The sequence below is a fragment of the Lonchura striata genome, chromosome 2 (assembly GCF_046129695.1).
Source record: "Lonchura striata isolate bLonStr1 chromosome 2, bLonStr1.mat, whole genome shotgun sequence".
Lineage (NCBI taxonomy): Eukaryota > Metazoa > Chordata > Aves > Passeriformes > Estrildidae > Lonchura > Lonchura striata.
In genome coordinates, this window is record NC_134604.1 from 48,700,316 (window position 1) to 48,723,337 (window position 23,022).

General features: G+C 39.9%; 1 protein-coding gene across 2 annotated transcripts in view; it reads right to left on the minus strand.

Annotated features, from left to right (window-relative positions):
• Positions 1-17,464, minus strand: part of SLAIN1 (SLAIN motif family member 1) — a 44,669-nt gene extending 27,205 nt beyond the window's left edge. For both annotated transcript variants that reach the window (XM_021548043.2, XM_021548044.3), the window contains exons 1-2: positions 16,988-17,464; positions 13,707-13,846 (exon numbers count right to left, since the gene is read on the minus strand). In XM_021548043.2, coding sequence (XP_021403718.2) covers positions 13,707-13,846; positions 16,988-17,427 — 580 coding nt within the window. In that variant the 5' untranslated portion in view covers positions 17,428-17,464. The remainder of the gene's footprint in view (positions 1-13,706; positions 13,847-16,987) is intronic.
• Between the last annotated feature and the right edge of the window lie 5,558 nt (positions 17,465-23,022).

Genomic DNA, 23,022 nt, shown 5'->3' on the forward strand with positions numbered 1-23,022 from the left:
TGGTTTCACTCTTGAATTTGTTACCTTTGGTAACTGCTTTGTTTGTTTGTATTTCAGTGACAGTGTGACAGTGTGTAATATCCCACAGAGTACTGTGGGATGAGTATTTTGCAATCACTCAAAACTGGTTTAATTGTTCTGTTTGCCACAATACTTCATAAGCAACAAAAACAGGTGTGTTTTGAATGGAAAAAGGTCTTTTTCTTTAAATGCTGATTGGGTCTGTTGCATCTCCCAGTTTTGAGAAACAGTGTGTTTTGGTCTCAGGACATCTCTTCAGAACTGCCTACTTGCTTGCAGAGTTGCTAGCAACCTTTTTCTGCCATATAGTCCATACCTTTTAAATCCAGTGGAGATTTGCCTTGCAGACCAGTATGACATATTCTAAGTCCAGAACAGTCAAGGGAATGTCTGCAGATATGCAGCAGCAAGAACTATGTGGCTGTGGCCATCACCTCCACAGCTGCCATAATTCCAAACTTGCAGCATCTTCAGCAGAGATGCCTGCCCAGGATGCAGCTCACACAGTAAAATACTGATGACCAGTAGTTTGATAGCCACTGTGCCAGATTTATTATCATAAATCATGGCCATCACCCAGAATTATGAGGATGTAGGTAGACCTGCTTTCTCTGGCTCAAAGCTGCCATACTATCATCATCTCACAGTTGAAGGCACAGAGGTGCCTTCAACTGTAACCAGATCAGTGACATATCCTCATGGAGGAGGAAAAAGGCTCAATTTTGGCAACCTCACCAGAAATCATGTTGTTTGTAGGGTTTGACACTGATTTTCAGGTCTGGTGTAAAGAAACAAAGAAAGCTGAAAGTCTAAAGTCAGGCCCTGATCAAGATATATAAAAAAAAAAAGACAAATTCCTTTCACTTTGACAAGGAAAATAGTTACCAGAGCTGCTATTTTGCAATAGTGCAAGTCATTTAACAGAAAGGAACAGAAGAGCTGTAGCTCTACAACCTGCCCTGGGCACATTGCCTGGGGCAGGCTGAGCCCTCTAACTCACAACTCTCGATAGCCAAGATTCTGGATCGATGAAGAGAAAAACCTAGTACCACATATAAAATTAATAATGTATGTTGGAGTGGGAGTTGCTTCTAAAATAGGCCCACAGTCATAAATCTATGCACTTTAATAAGCCCTTCATCATCCTAAAACTTCTCAAGTGGTGAAGTTGACTGAGAGAAATCTGGCCTGCTGCTTCTTTGGACATATTTATGTATCACTCAGAAGCAGCCTTTCAAGTTCCCAGTCCATCTGGTACATACACTGAGACTTATGTGACTTTTGTTAGAGGTCCTCTTCTTCTCCAGCTAGTCAGCTCTGTCCCTTGTGGCTATCCTTATATGAGGAGTTTGCCTCACCATCCAAGAGGAAGCAGCAGTTTCATGCCCCCTATTCAGAGGGCTTCATCCACCTTTATACGTGCCATGGCGACTGTAATGACAATTTTTTCAGTTGCAGGTGAAGCTGGTAAATTCATTTTTGGATAGTTCTCTGGCAGTGAACTCACTCTACTACTACTTATGACAATGCTGCTTTTCTTGGGCATCTGCCTCGCAGCTAGAAGATAGTTTCTTCCCCTAACCAGTCTACTCCACATACCCTCTCAATTGTTTTGGATTCCTTAATATTAAAACCAAGTAAGCTTCTTGGTGAAGAGGCATTTTGCCAATACAGCGGAAAATATCTGAAAATTACTTTTGCACCACTGAGCAGTTGTTCTTTATAAAACACTACAAACATTGATGTGAACTAGACAGCCTGTATCAATACAAGGAAAACTTCCCAGAACAAATGTCCATACATACGTACCAGGGACTTTGGCCAAAGCAAGTCATGGATATACATATTTTCACATTCTTGAACAAAATTATACTGTATTCACATCTTTAGCACACACTTGACCTTCCCAACACTTGTGCAAATGGCAAGCCACATGTAGCCCTGTTATATGAGTCAGAATAATCCCATGGTGTCTAGGCAAGTCTTGCAAAGTCCCTCTGTAGTAAAATCTCTAAACATAGGGCATCAAACTCCAGAGTTTATTTATTTAGTTACCTTCCTTTGAATAAAAATTTGGAGACACTCGATTCCTGCCTCAGGTTAGTCCTAAGTTGTAGAAAACCTGTTTTCAAAAGATTTCAATCCAGTATACCATAGGGTAAGTAAAAGTCGGAAATTAATTTTGCTTGATGATTAAAATTCTTACGAGAGTTACAGTATGGAAGCCAACCTGAATTTCAGTCACAGAGGTGAAGTAGAAGAACATTTGGGAAAATGCAGCATATCTTCCATCTTTAAGAAACTGTTATCTGTATTCATCTCAACTAGTGTACAACATCCAAATGTGACCTCCAGTCCTTCCTAACCAATGATGCTACTCTCTGTCACTGGAGGAAGACAGATCTCATGCTCTGAAGATGCTGCTTTTTTTCAGCTAGTAACTGATTTCAAGCCTGAAGTTTAAGATAGCTTAAATAAAGTAGTATGAACCTTATCTTGAAAGCACTTACAGCATGTTTAACAACGTTTAACACACAGAGAGAGATAGATACGGTAACTAGAAATCTGAAAGCCAAAATATGAGTGCCATCAAGACCTTCACTCACACTGCATCCCAGTGACAGCTATACCAACGTGTATTATCCATGCAGCACTGCACTGTGCAGATATATTAGAGCTAGGCTGTCTGGCATGTTCTGCAGGGTGTACACAGGCTGTGTGCACTGACAGGATCAGTCTCATGTTAGGTACTTCTGTTTTGGTAATACAACAAGAACATGTGAGGTCTTCTGTGTGCCTGGATATGCCCTGTACCCTTCAAGGCTACTTAAAAACATGAGCTTTTCTCTCATCAGCAAGCTACTTTCTACATAGCCAAAAAAATTCTGAGTCTTACAGTATTTTCTTAATGTCAGCCTGAGAAGGAAGGCCTGTTTTCAAGACCAGTTAGCCTAATCAGGCTTTTTTTTTTGGTACAGAAATAAATCTCCCCACTTTTTTAAATCTTATGCTAGACATCTCAAGTTCAGTCAGCCAAGAGCAGATTTAAAACCTCCCTGACAGCAATTCATCCAGTCTTTTTGAAATGTTCTCAGTCCTTAGAAAATAATATCTGCTTTGAAATTTCAATTCATTGTATTGGTTGGTGCCGAGTCACTGCAATCACAGCAATCCCAGAGAACTCTACTGGACAGATTCCCCTTTCTGCAGCTTTGGTCTTTGAAGTTGAATACATGATAGAAGAAGACAATAAGTGACAGTACCATTGCAGAAAAACAAATTAAGATCAAATCACCACTATGTAATAATCAGGACAAGCATTTAATCACAGTATAAAAAATTTTATTTTTAAAAAACATTGAATATATTTCAAGAAGAGCTTGACTGCTATTGACAAAATGAACGAAGATGAAGGGTGCCTCTGCCCTTTCACTCTGTAAGTCCACTCTTATAGGGTTCCTCTAGGATAAGGAGCAAGGTTTCTCTGTGTGATATAAAGAACAGGCATTAGTTAACTCCCGTTGCAGATCAGAGCTCAGCTACTACACAAGGTACTCTCATGCTGAAAATGTACTATTCATTTAGTGTATACATTGCACTAGTATAAAAAAATGCTATTATGAACTTCTTAGTGGACTCTTAGAGACAGTAACTCCAATTAATAAAAGAGAATTTCATCTACACATGCCACACAGGATATACTCCTCCTAAGTGGACATGTACTATACTGCTAAACAGACATGATAGCAAGAATTTGAATCAAAGGTATATTTTTTCTCTGAACAAGCTGCTGGAGGAAAAATACAGTTAAAAATATGTAATTACATTTCCTAAATTTAAATTTTCTGGTAGCTTACATAATTCTTTTTTTCTTTGTTGCAATACCATTGGCAAAACAGAGAAGCATAAAGGGTGAGGGATCCATTGTTAAAAACAGACACATAGAAGGACAATTTCCCATTCTTCTCATAACAGTAGAGGATCTTGATTACATACCAGGTAGAATTCAAATATATGTGTCTATTGGGATAAAATTCTCTTGATCATTTATGATAGACAAAAACACAGAAAAGATAAAATTAGTCCTATTAGTCCAGGATTAACCCTAAATTGAACTTTTCCTATCACTACGGTTTAGTCCTGAAATTCCTCTGCATCCCAGCAACACCCATACAAACACTACAGCTCCCCCTAAAACCATATCTACTTGCCATCTGTATTCACAGGTTAAATTTCTGGCAGGAGGCTTTTGCCAGACAGCTCAATTTACAGTTTCTGACTTCAATATCATTCCAAGATGCTACACTCACTTCTTCTTTGTTCAAGTATATCTGCTGCCTATACTGAGGCAGACTGAAAAAGCTAAATCTTAGGCTCAAATCGAGGTCAAAAGCAGCACTTACCCTCCAGGAACCCTGTGGCTTTTGGATAAATATAGCAGGTGTCACAGTTATGTGATTATCATGGGAAACTGTTAACACTATTACCAAAAGCAGAGAAAATATACAAAATACTTAAAAAATAAAAGCTACTGTGAAACAGATTTTTCATACTTCTAAAATACCATACGGGAAAACATTCATGAAAGTTTATAATTAAGGAAAGTTCTAACAGAAGTTTAACTGACTATTAAATATAATAACATATTCAGAATATGTATCCTCACACAGAATTAAGATTCAACACCAACCTTGAGTCAAATTAAGAAGCACTAACCAAATATTGTTACCAGGAAAATAGGTAAAGTGACATATAGACGTTTGATAAAGATAACATTACCATTACTGTCCATGTGAGTTAGGGCTTCTGCAACGGTTTTTAAGCTAAGCAGACCAGCCTCTTCAGATTCCCTTGAGAAAGATCAATGTCTCCTAACACTAACTCGGAGCATATTCCTACATTTAAGGTTCCCTGGGGTGATTTCAGGTATCTCAAGGGAGACTCCTTAAATAAACTTTGCCTTGCGAGTACCTTCCAGATGTACACTGCACCAAGAACTATCCAAGCATTTAACAAAGAGGCATTCTTTGCTCCTCACTAACAAGCAACACAGGTATAAGCTGGCAGAAGAGAGAGGAATATATCACACAAGAGCAATACAACAGGGAAAGCATGAGAATGGCACACTGACAGGAGTCAGAAGCATACAAATTGCAGAAGCATCATCAGTACAACTATTACACTGCTGCAGCATCCTTCTTCCCCTGTGTTACTGCTCAGGATAAAAGGTACTCTGCAGCATCTTTTAAGTGTTTCCATCACCAGAACCCATCACATCCACAATAAACAGAAATGGGTTTGGACAATATAATTTGAGCTGCTCCTTCAAGCTTCTCTATAAAGAAACATTTTATTTCTTCCAAATAATTATCAGAGACTTATCAGCATCCACATAAACCAGAAACAGATAAAATATTTTTTGGACTATGTCCACCACAAGAAGAACATATATGCCTACTTACAAATTGAGATTATTTTTTTGCATTACAAATAAAGATCAAATTGTGATTATAGTGAGGTATTTAATACTCAGCACTTCAAAAGACATTAAGAAACAACCACGAGGCAGTCTGAATACTGGCTCTACAACTACAATTCATGAAGCAGAAATGACAAAATAGAAAACTGATGACACTATGGAGGAACACGCTGAAGCCGAGATTCTACCACTCCACCCTGTCCTGTTTCACACTGGCCTGCACATCACTCTATATCCTGTCTTTCCTATGGGTTAGGAAGGAGTAACAAAGAACATGGAGAAGGTTTGCTAGCATTTCACAGAGCTGCTTGAAGGACATGGTGGACTTTTAGGAAGAAGGACATCAGGATGTTAGGATGCTGAGCCAACTCCTCTAGACCTGAAGGCAACAACACAATAGATGACTCAGTTGCTATTACCCACATAACTGCAGGCCACGAAACCCTGCCCTGCAAGAACGTCAAACATGTTATGAAGAAAAAATTGCCTGAAGACAAATCACAAATACATCAAGTATAATAAATAAAGTAATAATTTTAAAAAATAAAAATATGTGGTATCAGTCAGACACAAATTCTAAAGACCTACTACTCAATCCTACTTTTTTATTAAGTCTACATTGGGGTAGGACCTTGAGCCAAATGAAATTGGAATTACATTATATGAGCCACTCCTAAAGAATAAAAAAAATTAGAATCCCTAGCCCTAAGAGCTCACTTTAAATACTGACACAAATCTTTACATAAGTTTCAAGTGATTTTACATGAAGTGGCAAGCAGCTAATACTACTTAAAGTCAACTTGCAGTGGCATACTTTCACCACATGAGTGATCTTGCACTTACTTTCTTGTGTGCTGGTAATTTTTCCATGAAATGACAGCACCAATATAAAGTGCATATTGTATTTTCTTATATGTAAAAAGCAATTCTCAACAGAAAAGACAAAAAAATGCATACATACACACAGAAGAGCCTACTTGTAGACAGCCTCATTTTAACACCTACAGTCTGAAGCAAAACCAATCCTTCAGCATAAAACAGCAAGGGCATGATTCAGTCATCTAAATCCAGAATGTAATGACATTTAGGTGCTCCAGTTCAGTAAGGCTGTTGTGCAGATCCTGTATTATATCCATCTGCCCACCTAGATACCTCAAGGATATAAGAGTGCCAGATTATGCTTGGCACTCTTGCTAAGATCAATGGATCACAGTCAAAACGACTGAACCTTAAACTATTTATTTACTAGACACAAACCTAAAAGTACGTGGAACAAACCTGGACCATTACATATTCTATGAATTCACATAAATACCTGAGACCCAACAACAAGGTCCTTACAGCCAGACACAAGAGGAACAGCTCTATGTCTGGAGATGGAAATTGAGATATAAAATACATGTCCAAGGAAGATTCAAGCACATGCATGTTCCTCTGCGATACAGATACAACACAAAGCAATATCCCATGTATCTAACTTAAGACTAGCAGACAAAACAATAGAATTTACACCATTTCACCAGTGATTGGAATGTGGAACAAAACTTTTCTGCCACATTGAGATATAAGATACAGATAGCCACTGGAATGTGAAAACAAAAAATCCACAAGCATCCTGCGTCCTCATTTTGGAGGATGAACTTAGCTTCTAAACAAATATTACAAACAGGTTGTAAGTGCTGTGATTGAAGAAATAGGAGACCATGAGAAACTATCTCTTCATGAAAGGCACCAGGGCCTTTTGCAAAATACAGAAGGTATTCAAAACTTGTTAAAAATCCAAATCCTTCTGATGCTAAGTACTCCAAGAGTTTTTTCTAATTAGTGGAGAGAAATTACTATATCCAGACTCAGTTTACCCAACAGTCCAGCCAGCTTAAGAACAGCTGGCTGGACTGTCCTTTGGCTTCTTCAGCATCAGTGGATAGACAGTTTCTCCCAAGTATCTAGCTTAAATTACTTAAGTTTCAGTGAAATTATGTGTACCATTCAGTATCAAAAAGAGATCCTACAAATCCTTACTGTACTTTAACTCAGAAACAATCTGTCCTTCATCATCTACAGACAAAACTAAGAAAGAGCAACTAATCTCCTATGCAGCAGAGGACACAATCAACGTTTAAAGAGGAATTTATCTGATTGCATGAGGATATCTTATAAGTTATCCACCTCTAATGCTCCGAGTAACCATTTTAGAATTGTGCACTTCAAGGTACAAGTCTCCTCACCCTTAATTAATACAGGGCAAGCAGCAAAATCAACACTGGTACTTCGTACTACCTAATGGGAAAAGACAAGTGACTACAAAGAAGCTTTCTTTCCAAATAGTAGGAGACCTGTTCCAAGTCACACTGCAAGAAGTGCAATGCCCCCCTCCGCATTAGAGGGGCACACAGGGTTGGCTAGGTTGAACAAACAGCCAAAGTGAAAATACAGAAATAAACCTTTTAGTAAAGAAGCAGTGCTACTTCTATCACACTTGTCTGCTTTCTGAAAGCTCTCTTCTGAAGACATGAAAAAAAAAAAACAGACTCTGAAAGAAAGACAACATGAAAGACAAAAGCTGCAACAATAATCTGGGGACTAACAAACAGTGCATAAAATACTTAAGACTATCAGAAGCAATAATGAAATGACAGCATCCAGAACAGTCCAGTTTTGAAAAGATCCTTATTTCAATAGAAAAAGTATCTCCAGAGGATAGGCTTCCAAATGTCCTCAATTATTAAAATCTAGGTTTCTTTTTAATTTTTATATAGGAAAATAGCTGCACGCTTCAGAAGCCAACCCAGGAATTAGTACTCCACTAGGTAACACTAAATGTGCCTGTACTTTTAGCATAAAGCAGTGTTGATGTTACTTCTATTGCTTTCAGACCCACACTGCATTACAGGCTTTGAACTTACATTGTGATTATAAATTATTTTAAATAAGAATAAACCTACTGAAATCCTCACATGAATTTTAACAGTGTTTCCAGCTGTTTAACCCTCATGATGAGATGATAATCCCAGCTGAGTAGTCAGCATGGATTCAAAAAAAACACTCTAAAACGGGATTGGTGTCTTCTCAACTGAGGCATGATCTAACACCACCTCTCTACCTTTACAGACACTTCAGAACTCAGCTTCCCCTTGCAAGTAAAATGATAACCAGAACTCTATTCTAAGCAAATACTTATACTTACATAATCAATCCCCAAATATGAAATTAAACTCTTAAGTAGTATGTATATTGTAATTTAATAAAAAGTAGAAATCATATTGAAGAGTGTAGTAAAAAGGCAAGAGATAACTTTCAATTAACTGCAGAGATAAGTGTCCAATCTTATACGCTTTTGTACACAAAAAGAAACCAAAACTTCGTACAACTTTTTTATTCTTTATAGAGCATTAAACATTTTATTTATGATGGAAACAACAATCATCTATAAGCTTCTACACATTATTACTTCCTGCCTCAAAAGCATTTTACTTAGAACTAACCTGCATTTTATATGAGCAAGAAAGCTACATGAAATTTTATTAATCCAGTTGAGTATCACAACATATATATCTGAATCCTCAATGGACAGCAAATAAAATTAAACCTAAAAAATCTACTTTAGAAGAAAAAAAAAAAAAAATCCCCCCTTGCCCTTGCTTCAGCATGGGATCCACTTCAAGCATACAAGATAAAAAACCTTTATTCACTTTTTTTCCCCTACGGAATTTTCTGTTTGTTTCTGGTGTAAACAGACTACAGCATGAAAGTTTCCTATAACAGTGGTTTCCGTATCTTAAAGACTCATTATTTCACTATAAACCAATGGGAAGTGGAAGAGTTAGGATAAGGGGAGATAACACTGCCTCTTCCTGCATAAGCCACAAGTTACACATCCAGATAAAATCTTCTGCCTGGAGCCCAACCAGCTGTAACCTACCAGATTTTGGTTTTTTATTAATAGGTAAAAAGAACACAGTACTATCAAAAGAAATAATTTTATTTAGTCTCCTCCCAGTTTTTCTTATGGGTACATTGCATGTTTGGGTATCAACCTTAACTGATATGTAACACTGGGATTCAGCACAATAACGAATTAAATTCCTCTAATGTGAATATTTGTCTCATGGAGTCATAAGCAATGGATCTGTTTCACAACGTATCTTGTCATCCACAGATGACATAACAGCATCCATCTTGAAGAACAGTAATAATTTAAGAAAGAAAACAGAGGTTACCTCTTTAAACTATGAACTACTGCAGCCAACTGCAAAACCTAGATTTCAGCTACCTACTGCTCTTAAACATCTGAAATGGTATTTCTGAATAAGAACTCATCTAAGCCAAATTCTGAATCTAGCCACTATTTCATATTCCCCAATAAAGAGCTTCCTATCTGGAAGGCTGAATTTGATGAGTTACACTTTGAGTCCCTGCATAAAAGCTGAACTCCTACAGACTGACTCCTTGCTAAGCTTCTTAAGCCCTTCAGTTTATCCACCTGCCTGCTCCAGAGCTTTTTCAGAAGTGAAGTTAGGCAGGGTATCTTCAGCCAGGGTATCAGGCACCACCATCTCATCAGTTTCAGAGGGGTTATACCTGTCTGCATCAGCTAGAAGTTTACATGTCACATCTCTCTGTTCACTGAATTAATACGTGTCCCAACATATTCAACTACTGCTAAGGAAACACAGAAGGGGCTCTACCACACCATTAAGACTGTGAAGTGGCCCTGTTCACTTCAATTAACCTAATAAAATAAAATAGCCAGCAGGACTAAAATGCAAACAGTGAGCTAACTGACCCTACAATATATAGAGAACTGCTGTGAGCATAACAAACCAGAAAGGTTTCAGACAAAAGATAACTGATGAAGAGTAAGAAGAAAGATGCGATCTAGTCCAGCCTCCAGAGATAAAACAACTGAAACAAACAACAAACGTTACCTCAACACTGTAATTGTACATGGAAAAAAGGCACAACTCCAAGCAAAAATCCTGTCATAGGAGGTTACATTAAACTTTCATCCTCCTTAAAGCTAGCATGCTTAATCCACAGCAACGGGGCTTGTAATAAGCCTAGTTCATTATAAACATTATAAAAGCTTTACCTACTTAGTGGTAGACCAGAGGAATGCTGAGAAGCTTGCCCAAGTTCTCAGAGTGGCTCAAAGAAGAACCACCTGCTGGAGACCACCTCTGTGCTTATAATAAACCTTAAGGATTTATGCTAAGATACAATTCTTAACTTCCACCATGAAATACTCAAACAGTCATTTTCACTAGAAAAGAAACAGGCTGGTGAGCACAGCAAACTGAAAAGAAAGTATCACCATTCAAGTAATTTCTGGCCTGAAAGACCAAGTAGCTGTTAGACTATTTCACTGCCTCGGAGTGCTTTGGCAGAAGTCTCTCACAAGACTTTTAGCCTTGTTATGAGATATTCTAATGTTGGGATCGTTCAAATAACAAATGAAAACTTTAATGAAAATCAGGATGCAATGCAGTAAGGAAAATTCACAGAAGCAGGAATAAATGAGGGCAGGATTAAAAATCTAAGGGAGAAAATCAGAATTAGTTACACCTCAAAAATAAGACTGGCAAAATGTTTTTTTTCTTTGGCTCACAGCTCTTCTCTCTGCATGAGATATGCTGACTTTGCAGCCAAAACTCAGTTTTTATTGTTTTTTATGTCCATGTGCAGTCTGGTGTCTAAAGAGCTGTAACAACTAAACTGGTTTAATTTTTGGCTAATGCCCCATGAACTAAGCGAATGCTACCTATAAGCCATTTCAGAAATCACATGTTAGTACACTATAAATGTTTCTGATTACTCATTTAATAGTTCTCAAGTGCTTCAGTCTTAAGCATTGATTCAGAGCCAAGCAGAAGAGGCACAAGTAGATTTCAAAATTCCTTGAAAATGCCCTTGCAGGGCATATGGTTAAAAGGGGAAAATACCATTTAACTTACAAAGTTTGAAACTTTGTACAAAGTTAGAATTTTACAAAGTCTGAAACTTTAGTACCAGAAGGAAGAACACAATACTTAGTGAGTCACTTATAAAATCAGGATGGATTATGTGTACATATTTATACATGTACTCACTGAGTGCCCTGCAAAACAAAACATGGGGAAATCAGGCTACAGAAAGCTTGCTGAACTTCAAAAACCAAATTATTAGATTCTTACAAAAGTCTCACATCTGGCTGAAAAACTAAGAAATAAATATAGTTAAATCAACTTTAAAAATTTAAGAGTAAGAAGGATGACATTTGCTTATTATGTATTACTTACAAAGGAACAGGTGCTAAAAGAATATACTTAGAAATACAAGTCTTAATTAAGACTTAACTGAATTATTACTTAAAGCAGTTTTACCAAAGAATTGCTGCAGTATAAATACAAGTCTATTCACTCCTTGAACATACTGCTCCCATAATAGGTTTTATTTATGGCATACAATTTCTCAAAACTTTTTACAGAGATCAGGAAATTCATGAGCCAATCACCACGAGCAGAACATATGCATCAGAGTAACTTATTGTCAACATAACTCGGTAGCATAACACAGCCATTTGCTATGACTTCTGCAGAGAGAGAGACTGAACTGATAACCATAGAGTGATTTTAATTTGAAACTTTTATTGCCTATTCAATTTAAATAAATCCTTTTAAGGGGAAAAAATAGGTCATGAAGTCCTTTTACTTGTTTCTACACTGACATTACAGGCTTGACTCAATTGTCCACACTCAGGTGTGCCTGGCCACCTGAGAGGCCCTTGGGGAGGGCAAGGGATCATTGAAGGACAGTAAAAGCGCAGGACCTTAGGAAGGTCTGCATCTGTCCTGAACAGAAAGCCAGGTAACAGGCCATCTCAAAGGGCACTAGTTACCTATGTGGAGCCATCTGAACAGAGCTTCTACACCAGACTGCACTCTATTGTTGGATGCCCAAACCACACAGATGCACCTTCAGGTAAGCATGTGGGGTTGAGCACCAAGCACCCATTACTGTCAGTGGACTCAAGAGAGCTACTAAATTCATTCTACAGTCAACACCTAAATCTTATCACCTGAGCAGCTCCCCTGATTCCTCTGACTCAACACACAAATTTTCCATTGATAGTCAATGTAGCTCACACTACAGACACCTGAACCCAGATACCCAGTTAACAAGCCAAAGTCCACCCTAAAACTAGATGGGATGATTACCAATATAGGAACCACAGCTTGAGGCAAATAGTCTCAACTAAGTATTTCTAGATCAATAACCATTGTAGCATCTTTCACAGTCAATGCAGAAGACAAAGCCTTCAGAGCCTGATTCAGTTAAATGCTTGATTTTGGATAAGACTTATCCACAGCCACCCATATCGTCCAAAGCATACAGGAGCATACTCAATTTCTCTTAATGACAGCTGCAGCTAACTTATACAGCCATATGTTCATGCTGTCATTAGCTTTATTCCTTCTTCTGTCATGTTCGTGTATTTTTCATTTTCTACTTCTTTTCTAGTGAGTTATAAACCTTAACTTCCTCCCTTAATCACCTTCTTCAACAACACTTAACACAGTATTAATGAGACCCCAGATGGTAAGAAAGCAAGAAAAGTGCTGTCTGATATTTATTTAAAACAAAAGCCAGAGCACACAGAACTACAAGTTCACCAGCACTGATCAGCCATCCGATGGATTCCAGTACCTGAGATCACCAAGAGGCCAACAAAACAGCACTACAGTCATGTTACAACTCTTCTTGGTGGGTGCTATACTTAGCAAAGTTTTAACACTACCTCAGATGTTGACAAATATGCCTTTAAAGACTTATAGCCCCATGATAATTCTGACTTTACAAAAAATGAAAAGCACCTTTTTTCAAACCTCAACAGATATACCAACAGTAAAGTTAGCATCAGTATTTCTTTGTCGGGAAGTTCTCTGTTTTAAGCCCTGGATGAAAACTGACAAGTTAGAACAACAAGTTTTGCAGGAGAAAAGATGGATAACAAAGGAGGCAAATACTTTAAAAACTACATGATCAGAAATGAAAAAAATCAATCATTTGTCAGCATTTATGTAATGAAGGAAGACTTGCATACATATAAAGAAACTCCACATCTGCCATGTATGAAGCCTACTAAATTGTGAAAACACCAAAGAGGAGTGAAACACCAGACCAAAAATGCCAACCTCCTAATAACTAAATAACAGAATAAGATTACCTTGCTCCAATCTAAAGCATAGGGAACGTTTTGCAGCTTCAATCTCAGGAGTTGGATGATCCAGAACACGTCTGCACCACTGCAGAGGGCTCAGTGACTTCTCTTGAGGAGTGTGAGTCTTGGTAGGCAAGACGTACAACCTTAACGAAAACACACAGAAATATCAGCAAGATACACAATACTGCAAAGTTTGCTTCTGTATGCTCACTTTCCTATTAGATCACTAATAATTTATAACATCCAAAGCCCTGCAAGAGGGTATCAAATAAAAAGAAATATATCCTGAAGTAGAAGAGTTTACATCAGTTTCCTTTCTTCCCTCCTCAGAAAAATAGGTGGCAAATTATCAACTCTACACCTCTGGCACATCCAAAGTTCAAGTAGATTTCACATTAAAATCTCCTATCTAATCACTACCATTGTCTGAATTTTAGCACTGCTTGAAGTTCAAATCTATCAGGTGCTGTACAAACACCAAAGGTGTTCTTGCTTTTCCCTCTACTTATATTTACTGGAGATTTATATAATTTCAGCACCTGATTTTTATCTTCACATGGATGACCCACGTGTTGTTCAAGTCATATTTGTAATGATTGAAAACCATTAGATGAGAAACACTGAAAATCTATTTTCAACATTCAACACCAGCAGAAAAGGAAAAAAAAAGCACATATGCAAAAAAAGGTAGCGTATGTGCATTCTTCTCAGACAGGAGTTGGCAACTGATCAATTGCACATTAGGAAACCAGGTTTCAAAGCAGATTTCATGGGAGAATTCTTGAGGCTGAGATCTAGGTTGCTGCTGTCACCCTGGCAGATTAGCAGGCACAGCAGATGCCAACTCACCTGGGAGAGTGCTTATCTTCCAGGGAGCAAATTATTCTTGTCTGCTGGACAAGACTCTGACACACCTGGCCTGACCACCTCTGAGACATGAGGCTAAAGACATAAAGACACCCAGTGCCAGATTCTCAAGGCACCAGTAGAACATCCCACCCTCCTTAAGGATCTGGCCTGTACAAAGGGGGAGTAAAAGGCAAGACCAAAAACTAAACAGAATTTTGCCCCTCAAGGGGTCACTGATGGGGTCACTAATTACAAAAAATAGGTAGTAGCAGCCTTTCACCTTCATAGTTTTGGCTCAAGAGCTACCCAAGACCCAGCAGAGCACCCCTTCTGCAGTGTGCACTCCATGGAGCTCTTTGCCTTTGAAGTCAATCAGCACTGTCTATCCAGTTGACAAGGAACAAATATCCTCACTGCGATTGCCATCTCCCTTGGCAATCCCAGCAGAGATCAACTATTGAACTGCTCTGAGGAGAGGACTCATTTCCCCAGACTTCCTGCAGTGCTTGACCACACGTTTAAAAATGATGCTGAGAAAACCAAAAAGCAAAGCAAAGAAAAGCTTTCAGGTTTCCTGTTAACCTGCAGAAGTGCTTCAAAAGCTAAAAATCTGACTGATGATCAGACTTTCAAGTAAAAAGCTGAACACTACAAAGTAGTCTGAAAAGGCTGGTTGGTTTTGGGGTATTTTTTAACGGCAGTTAAAAAAAAACAAACAAACAAAAAAAAAAAAAAAACACAAAAAAAAAAAAAAAAGCAAACAAAACACAAAACCCCAAAGGTATTTAAGGCCTAAAATTACTAATCAAGAACTAGGATATACACTGCAGGCTTTGGCTTTCCAGGTAGCAGTTTGCTTTAAAGACTGAGATTACAAAAAAGCCCCAAGCAACTGGCATCACATGCCTGACCTTTCATGGACAATGACTGAGATTCATCCTTGAACTAAAAACATTCAACAACTAAAACAACTCGCTCCTAGTGCAATAGATTTGTTAACAAATCCCTGTCATGAAATTCTGCCTGTGGACACATACATATGTGACATAAAGGTAAGTTCTGACACCCAAATCTAGGATTGCTCCCAGGAAGGAGATCAAATTGGAAATTTCACTATGTCACGTAATGCAACAACTACTGACAACCATCTTAAAACGTAAACAAGAAAAACATTTTGTTTAAGAAGCCATTATCAAATAAATTTGATATTCCTTAATGCCTGGAAAGCTAGAAGTTAGACCCAATATAAAATGTGATTTAAGTCTGGACTGACAAGCCCAAACCAGCCCTGCGCAGACCAACTACTCGCACAATGAAGCAACACTGACAAAAAATTCCACACAATTTGTACACGATTCTCAAAAGCCATTTTCAGAAACACGGTATTGTATACCATGAACAATAATCAGAAACATTCCTGACATTTAGATTAATTTTTGAACATTCTATTTTCAACCAAAATTAAAGATATTCAAACACAGCTTCCTTACACTACAATTTATTCTCATCTGACATTAACTTATAGCTTGATTCAAAAACTAACCTCACGAAAAGGAGAGCTACATGGAAGCTTAGACAGATACTCTAAAACTTATTTAAATAAAGGTGATATGTATATTGCTGTTGACACTTGAAAACAAATTGAGGATCAATGACATTCCACATGGTTACACAGCCAAGACAGTATTCCAGCACTGTCCCTGTGATGTTCGCCCACGCTGCTGAAACAGGTTTTGAGGCACTAGCTTTACTGATCTACTTGCATCTCTATCTTGCCGTCTCCCCTTCCGTTTCTTTTTACGGGAGCGTAACCATTCCAGGTTACACAGGTTAACAAGTCCAGGTCGATTTGATTTTTTGCTCTATCCATTCGCTATTCATTTCCGATTTATTACATTTACTAGCACCCCGCCGTGCCTTTTGGAGCTACATGGGCGCGTAAGATACACAATTTAGATCAACGTCTAAAAGACAAAAGCCTTCCCAAATCCCTGAAGATGGGAGACAATTTGACAGAGATTTTAGGATGAGGAGGCAGCGCTGCTCAGATCAAGGCTTTCCCGGAACGAAATCCCGCAATTTTTAATTCCTTATGTAAACACGGGGCTGAAACCAGGCTGAGATCTGAACGCTATTCCTCGGGGCGGAAAACGAGATCGCTCCCCACGGAGGGCGCGACGCCCCGGGCGAGCCGGGCGGTGGAGCCGCGTCCCGACACGGGGCCCTTCCCTCCGCAGGGCGGCACGGTTTGGAGCGGGGGGATGGAGAGAAGGGGGAAACAATAGCAATAAAAAAATAGAGCAGATTTCAGCGTCAGAGGGGAGATCAAGTGGATTTGGGGGCTAATGCTAGTCAGAGCCGGGAGCCCGCTGCGGGAGGCCCGGCCGGCGAGCACACCCGCGCCGCGGAGCCGGGCAGGGCCGAGCCGTATGTACCATGTATCCTCGTCCTCTCCGCAGCCGTCCTCCAGCTCCAGCACCGCCACCTCGTCCAGCACCGTGGCCGCCGCCCCCGCACCGCCGCCGCCTTCTTGGCCGCCGCCGGCGGCCGGCGGCCCAGGCGAGGGCTTGAAGTAGGCGAGGGGCTCCGGCGGGCACAGCAGCGCGGGCACCGGGCTGGGCGCGCCCGCGGCGGGGGGGCTGGCGGGGCGCAGCCCGCCCGGGGCCGGCGGCGGGGCCAGCAGCAGGTGCGGGCTGGGCGGGCCGGTGGCCACCGCGGCGGCGGCGGCGCGGCTCCGGAGCTGCTCGTTCTGCTTCTCCAGCTTCCGCACCAGCTCCTGCAGCTTCTTCACCTCCAGCTCGGCGCTGACGGCAGAGCCGGCGCCGCTCCCCTTCACCTCCGCCATCATCGCCGGCTTCAGCAAGGCAGCCTCCATCCTGCCGGCCCGCCGCCGCCGCCGGCACCTGCTCCGCCGCGCCGCCGGAGGGCAGCGCCCGGCCCCCGGGGGAGGCGGGAGCGCCGGGGTCCGGCCCTGCGCCGCGGTGCCGCCCGGCCCCGCTCCGCCGCTCCTGCGCCTCCCGTTAACGGCGGCGCGGGCGCGATCCCCTCCCACCCCGGCAGCCCGAGCGCCGCGCACACGCACTCGGCAGGAACAAAGAGCCGCCCGGCGCCCCCATCCAGCCCCGCGGAGCGGCGGCACCGACACCTCCGCGGGCAGCCCGCGTGTTTAAGGAAAAGCGCCTTCCCCCCACTGCGCCCCCCTCGCCCGCGGGCTGGAGCCGGCCCAGGGCGCCGCGCCTCTCGTGAGCCGCGTAATTAGAGCCTGGTGGTGTCAGGGTTGTAATTATGCAGATTGAGAGTGTGAGGGGAATAGGAATCACAAATAGAGGCTTTGTTGGGCTCGAAAGGAACTAATTCAGCCAAAAGCCGCTGTTTGTAGGGTTGAAACATGCTGATTCTGGGAGTTTAGGCGCAAAGCGAGGAAAGCGACGCGGTTTTGAAGTTGCGGTGGTGGTAAAGCAAAGACTGAACCGAGCATTGTTGACAACTACGTAACTGTATATTGGTTACGTATAGGAGAGCTCCTGAGGTGAAAGATGCCCTCGTATTGAAATGTCTTTCTTAACACAATCCAAATACATCGATGGGCTTGTGGCTTGCAAATCTTTGAGAGGGAGAGGGACGAATAATGTTCACTTACGGTAGTGGTTTTGCGTTGTCTTTCGTTGCTCAGCACTGTTAGAAGCCAGTGCTTGTGTCCCTTGTGTCACCTAGGAGGTGAGCAGAGATTCGGTGTTGCCCAAAGCAGCTCGGGCATCACACAATCCTCATTCAGTTCATTTCCTCTGGCTACAGTTTTAGGGGACAACCTTCTGAGTCACAGTCCTAATTCTCCTACAGCTCTGATACAAAATCAGGAACAAATCTCATTAAGTCAGGGCACGTTTAGATTAGATATTATAAAATACTTCTTCACCAAAAGTGTCATCAAGCATTAGAAAAGAGTGCCCAGGGAAATGGTTGAGTCACCATCCTGAAAGTATTTACAAGATGTGTAGATGTGGCACTCGGGAATGGTTTAGTGAGGAGTTGGAAGTGCTGGGTTAATAGACTCAGTGATCTTTGATGTCTTTGTCAGCCTAAATGTTTCTTTGAGTCTAAGGGTTGTGAGTTGCTCAGCTACCCACTAAAAATAGCTATTCGTCAGTCACTATCCAGTTCTTGAACATCAGCCTTCGGCAGAGCAGTAGCACTGTCAGCCACTGCTGCCTTCACCCCGCTTCCTTGCTGTCTCAGGTTTCTGGTGTGAAGAGGAACAGACATTGACTCTCTGTTCAGGGCATAAGTCAACTTTGAAATCATCCAGCCTGTCACAATCTTGTCTCTTTTGTTTATAATCCGGAAACTTTCTTCTGCATGTGCACAGGACAGCCTCACTATTGTTTGTCAGTCTTTCAAGCACTCTTGCAGTATAGATAATAACAACCAGTCCTATGACTAGAAAGGAACCTAGAGTGGAGCACAAAGCATTGATTTCCAGATGATATAATTTCTAAGAGAGTAAAGAGAAAGAGAGTAAATACAGCCCCCAGTGTACTACTATGTAACTAGATAGCACTTAATCCAAAAGTTTGGTTGTGTCTTCTCTGTCCCTTTGGAACAAAGAAGGGGGAAAGTGTTGAGAGTGTAAAAACCAACTGGCTCCTATTCTGTCATGTTTTATTTGAATGAGTAACAGAATCCAGTTTTCATGACTACGGATAGCTATAATCTTTATTCCCACAAGGAAAAGGAGAATTGAGCTTCTATATATTTAGTCCCAGGCAAAATATGTATCTCTCAGTTTGTTATCACTAATAATGGTACTAGCCTTAATTCTTAGAAGTGCATTGTTAATCCAGTAAAACTGCAAAATTATATAAAAAGATGAATTGGCAGCATATGTAATATTGAGTTTATTATACATCACTAGTTTACAATGAAAAAAAAAGCAAAGAAGATATTTATTATAATATCAGTGCTGGAGGATGCAACGAGGCAGTAGAGATGCAGTTATATATCATAACATTTTCTTCACTGAAAGAGTAGTTAGGCATTGCAATAAGTTGCCTACATGGGTGGTGGAACCACTGTCTCTGGAAGCAGAGTGGTGTCTGGATGTGGCAGCTGGGGATATGGGTCAGAGGTGATTGTAGTGGTGCCAGGTTGATGGTTGGACTAGATGACCTTGAAGGTGTCTTCCAACTTTGATAATTCCATGAAATACTCAAAAGAGATTCAAAAGGGAGGATTTTTTTTTTTAAAATTTGAGCCAAGGATGCAAAGTCTTTTAGTGGACCAACAAAAAAAAACAGTAAATGGGTATCTGAAAATTTCAGTTGTCAGAACAGGAACATGACAGTATGGTCTAACTATTGCATCACTAAAAATATCTTGATGCAGACACCAGTTTGAAGATATATCAGGAGACACATTTGAAGACAGTATAGAGCATGTAGCATCATAGCAGAGGATCTTAAGAGTCACCAAGGGAATGCTTGTCCTCAGTTATGAGTATAAACAGTTGACAATTTTCAAATGCCCTCCACTGCTTGTGCCACCTACACAAATGTTGCTTGCAGGCATTCATTTCAGAACTCAGTTGCCAAAGAGAAAAAACATAGGAGTTAGCGTCATGCCCTAGCATGGGTACGAATACATCTTTTTCAGACAGATGCATTGATAATTGACATCATATCACTAAGAAAATGGTCCAGAGCTTGGCTCCTTCTTGACTGGGACTTCTTAAGTTAGAAACCCAGTAGTATGGGTAGAAAACAACTTGAAGTTGTGCATATTTCAGCTACCATGTTCACAGTCAGTGTGAAAGACTCTGTTTTTTTCAGGCATTTCCTGTACACATGGATTTAGTAAAGGGTAAAAATGCATTTCACTGTGTTGTATTTGTTGCTCTATTTTAAGTGTACTTGTAATTTCACTAACACATAATTCCACTTATAGCATAGCTTCACACAGTGGTGCTGGCAGCTAAAATGTATGTTGATAAATACACTGTCCTGTGGTTTTCAGGTTGATCAGTTTGAATACTGCAAAGATGATTTGAACATCTTAGTCTTTGAAATAGTTAACCTAATTGTTTGGTTTTTTAAACATAAATTACTCTCCTCCCAATACTGACATTACTAATAAATTATTAATGAGTTCCATTCAGTATGCCAGCAACAGATATTGACTTTGATAAACCCAGAACTTTATCAGCACTTTACAAACCACACTGAAGGCTTGATGGTTCCATGCTTTTTTTAAGGCATTGATAAAATGTGTCTAACACCAACCCCAAACATCCTAATGTGCCCATGAAACCTGTTACTCTTGGACTTGAGAAATTATATGCCCTAAATCAGTAGAAATCTACTATAGAATGCTACTTACACAGTATCCTATGGTAGGAATTTCTGAATCAGTGTAGTTACTAATAGGCTATCGATGCAGAGAACAAAGAAGCAGGAAGTCCGCAAATCCCATCTGCTCATTTCTGGTAATAAGCTTGTTGCTTTATGCTGCAATAGCTGCAGGCTGGATCTGCCTTTCAGGCAAGTCAGTAAAGAATTAATTGCTGTAATCCAGTCTGGGCTATACAAAAGATGTGTGACAATAAGGTCAGAGCATGGACAGCAAACTCCAAGTCTCATGAGATTATTTTAAAATGCAGTTCCAGTCTGAAAAATTACTGTGAAAATAGTTTTATAAAAATAGAGCCACTATCATGCCAGCAGAAGCCCATCCTATCCAGTATTCTGCCTTTAGCAAGGGCTGATAGTAGCTTTGTAAGGAAAATATCTCAGAAACAAGAAAAATATTGAGGGATATTTTCCCTCTTTCAGAAGTCATTGAATCAGGACATCTGGATCATTTAGTTTTCATAGCAGCCAATGTGTAATAATATTCCATTTGCTGAGACCCATTTTTAAGCCATTTAAACATTAGGGCTTTACAACCCCCTGTGGCAATTAGAGCTGCAATTTAATAATGTATTGTTAGAAAAACTACTTCTTATTATCTACTTTAAATCTGCTGCTTAGTAATTTGATTGGGTGCCCCTTAGTTCTGGTTTTCTGAGAAAGACAGAATGATTAATCATTCTCTATTCAGCTCCTCTTTGTCATTCATGACTATATAAAATTTAGATACTTCTCTTCCCAGCTGACAAGCCCTAATTTATATAGCCTTATCCCCACAGAAGTCAGTCCAAACCTCCCATTGTTTCCTGTCTCACTCCATAATGAAAACGGAATTTTCTAATCCATTGTTTTCTTTCTAGTCTCACTTCTTGTTTTCTTATAAAGCCAAGTGTTCTCTGTTAAAGAAATCAGCTTAACCAAAAGCATATTGGCTTCTTCAGAAACACTCATATATTCATGAGCATGTCCTGCTTTAAAAAATCTGTGCAGACTCTCCTCCAATGTATCATATATATTCATAGCTTCTCTATTCTGTCATTTATTCCAATTTGTACAAATTGGCTTGATAAAAAAATAAGACTAAATGAAATGTAGTTTCCCCAGAGCAGTTTTCATGTTTTTTTCAAGGCTGATGTCCCAGCTAATGCTTCCAATTCGTTTGGCACCAAGCCTGCTTTGAGCGGGTAGGGTAAATGTTAGTGAGAAGCTCAACAATGTCACACTTGAGCTGCCATGGAGGTTTTACATGGATACTACCTAAACCTAGCAATTTGTTATTGTTAAATTAGTGCATTTACTCTGGATTATTTGAGCAATTAAACACTTTATCCTAAAGTTACAGCATGGATTCCTCATTCTCAGTGTCTTGCAAACATTTTGACTTCCTGGGTGTTGCTAATTTCATGCTAATTGACTTTCTCTTTTTTTTATACTGTTTCCTTCTCCTGAACTACCATGGTTCCTCCAGGCTTTTTCCTTATTTACTTAATATTAAATTGAAGTACATTGTAATCACCATTAGAATGAATTTACTATAAGAACACATCCAAAATTGCATCATTTCAGTGAGCTCAGAATGCTGCAGTGCTTATGGCATCTAAAGATACTGTCTGTGAATTAAACTTAGGGTCTGCTAGTTTGCAGATCCATCTAGACAGAATTATCCATGACAGCTCTTGTTCAAGGGGTTGTTATTTGATTGTTATCAAATCATTCTGACTTTCAAATGCTTTAGAGCCCTCTCCCTCCCATCCTTCTGTGTATTATAAACTGAAAGCATCAAGCTAAGTCTTGCAAATCACGATGGGTTTATTTCTACTGATCTTCATCGATAACAAAGACTAATTAGACTTTCAAAGAAGTTTGAATATTTACATTGTCTCCAATATACAAGTATATTGGAAAGTATAATTTGGTTTACCACTGATGAATGGGAAAGAGAAGGTTGAGGGGGAGATGTGTTCAAGGTCATTAATAAATGAGCTGATAATCTAAAAGCAAAGCTTTTGAAATACTGTTTGAATGTAAAGATCATAATGAAAGAAATACAGCTTCTCTTCAGGAGGCTA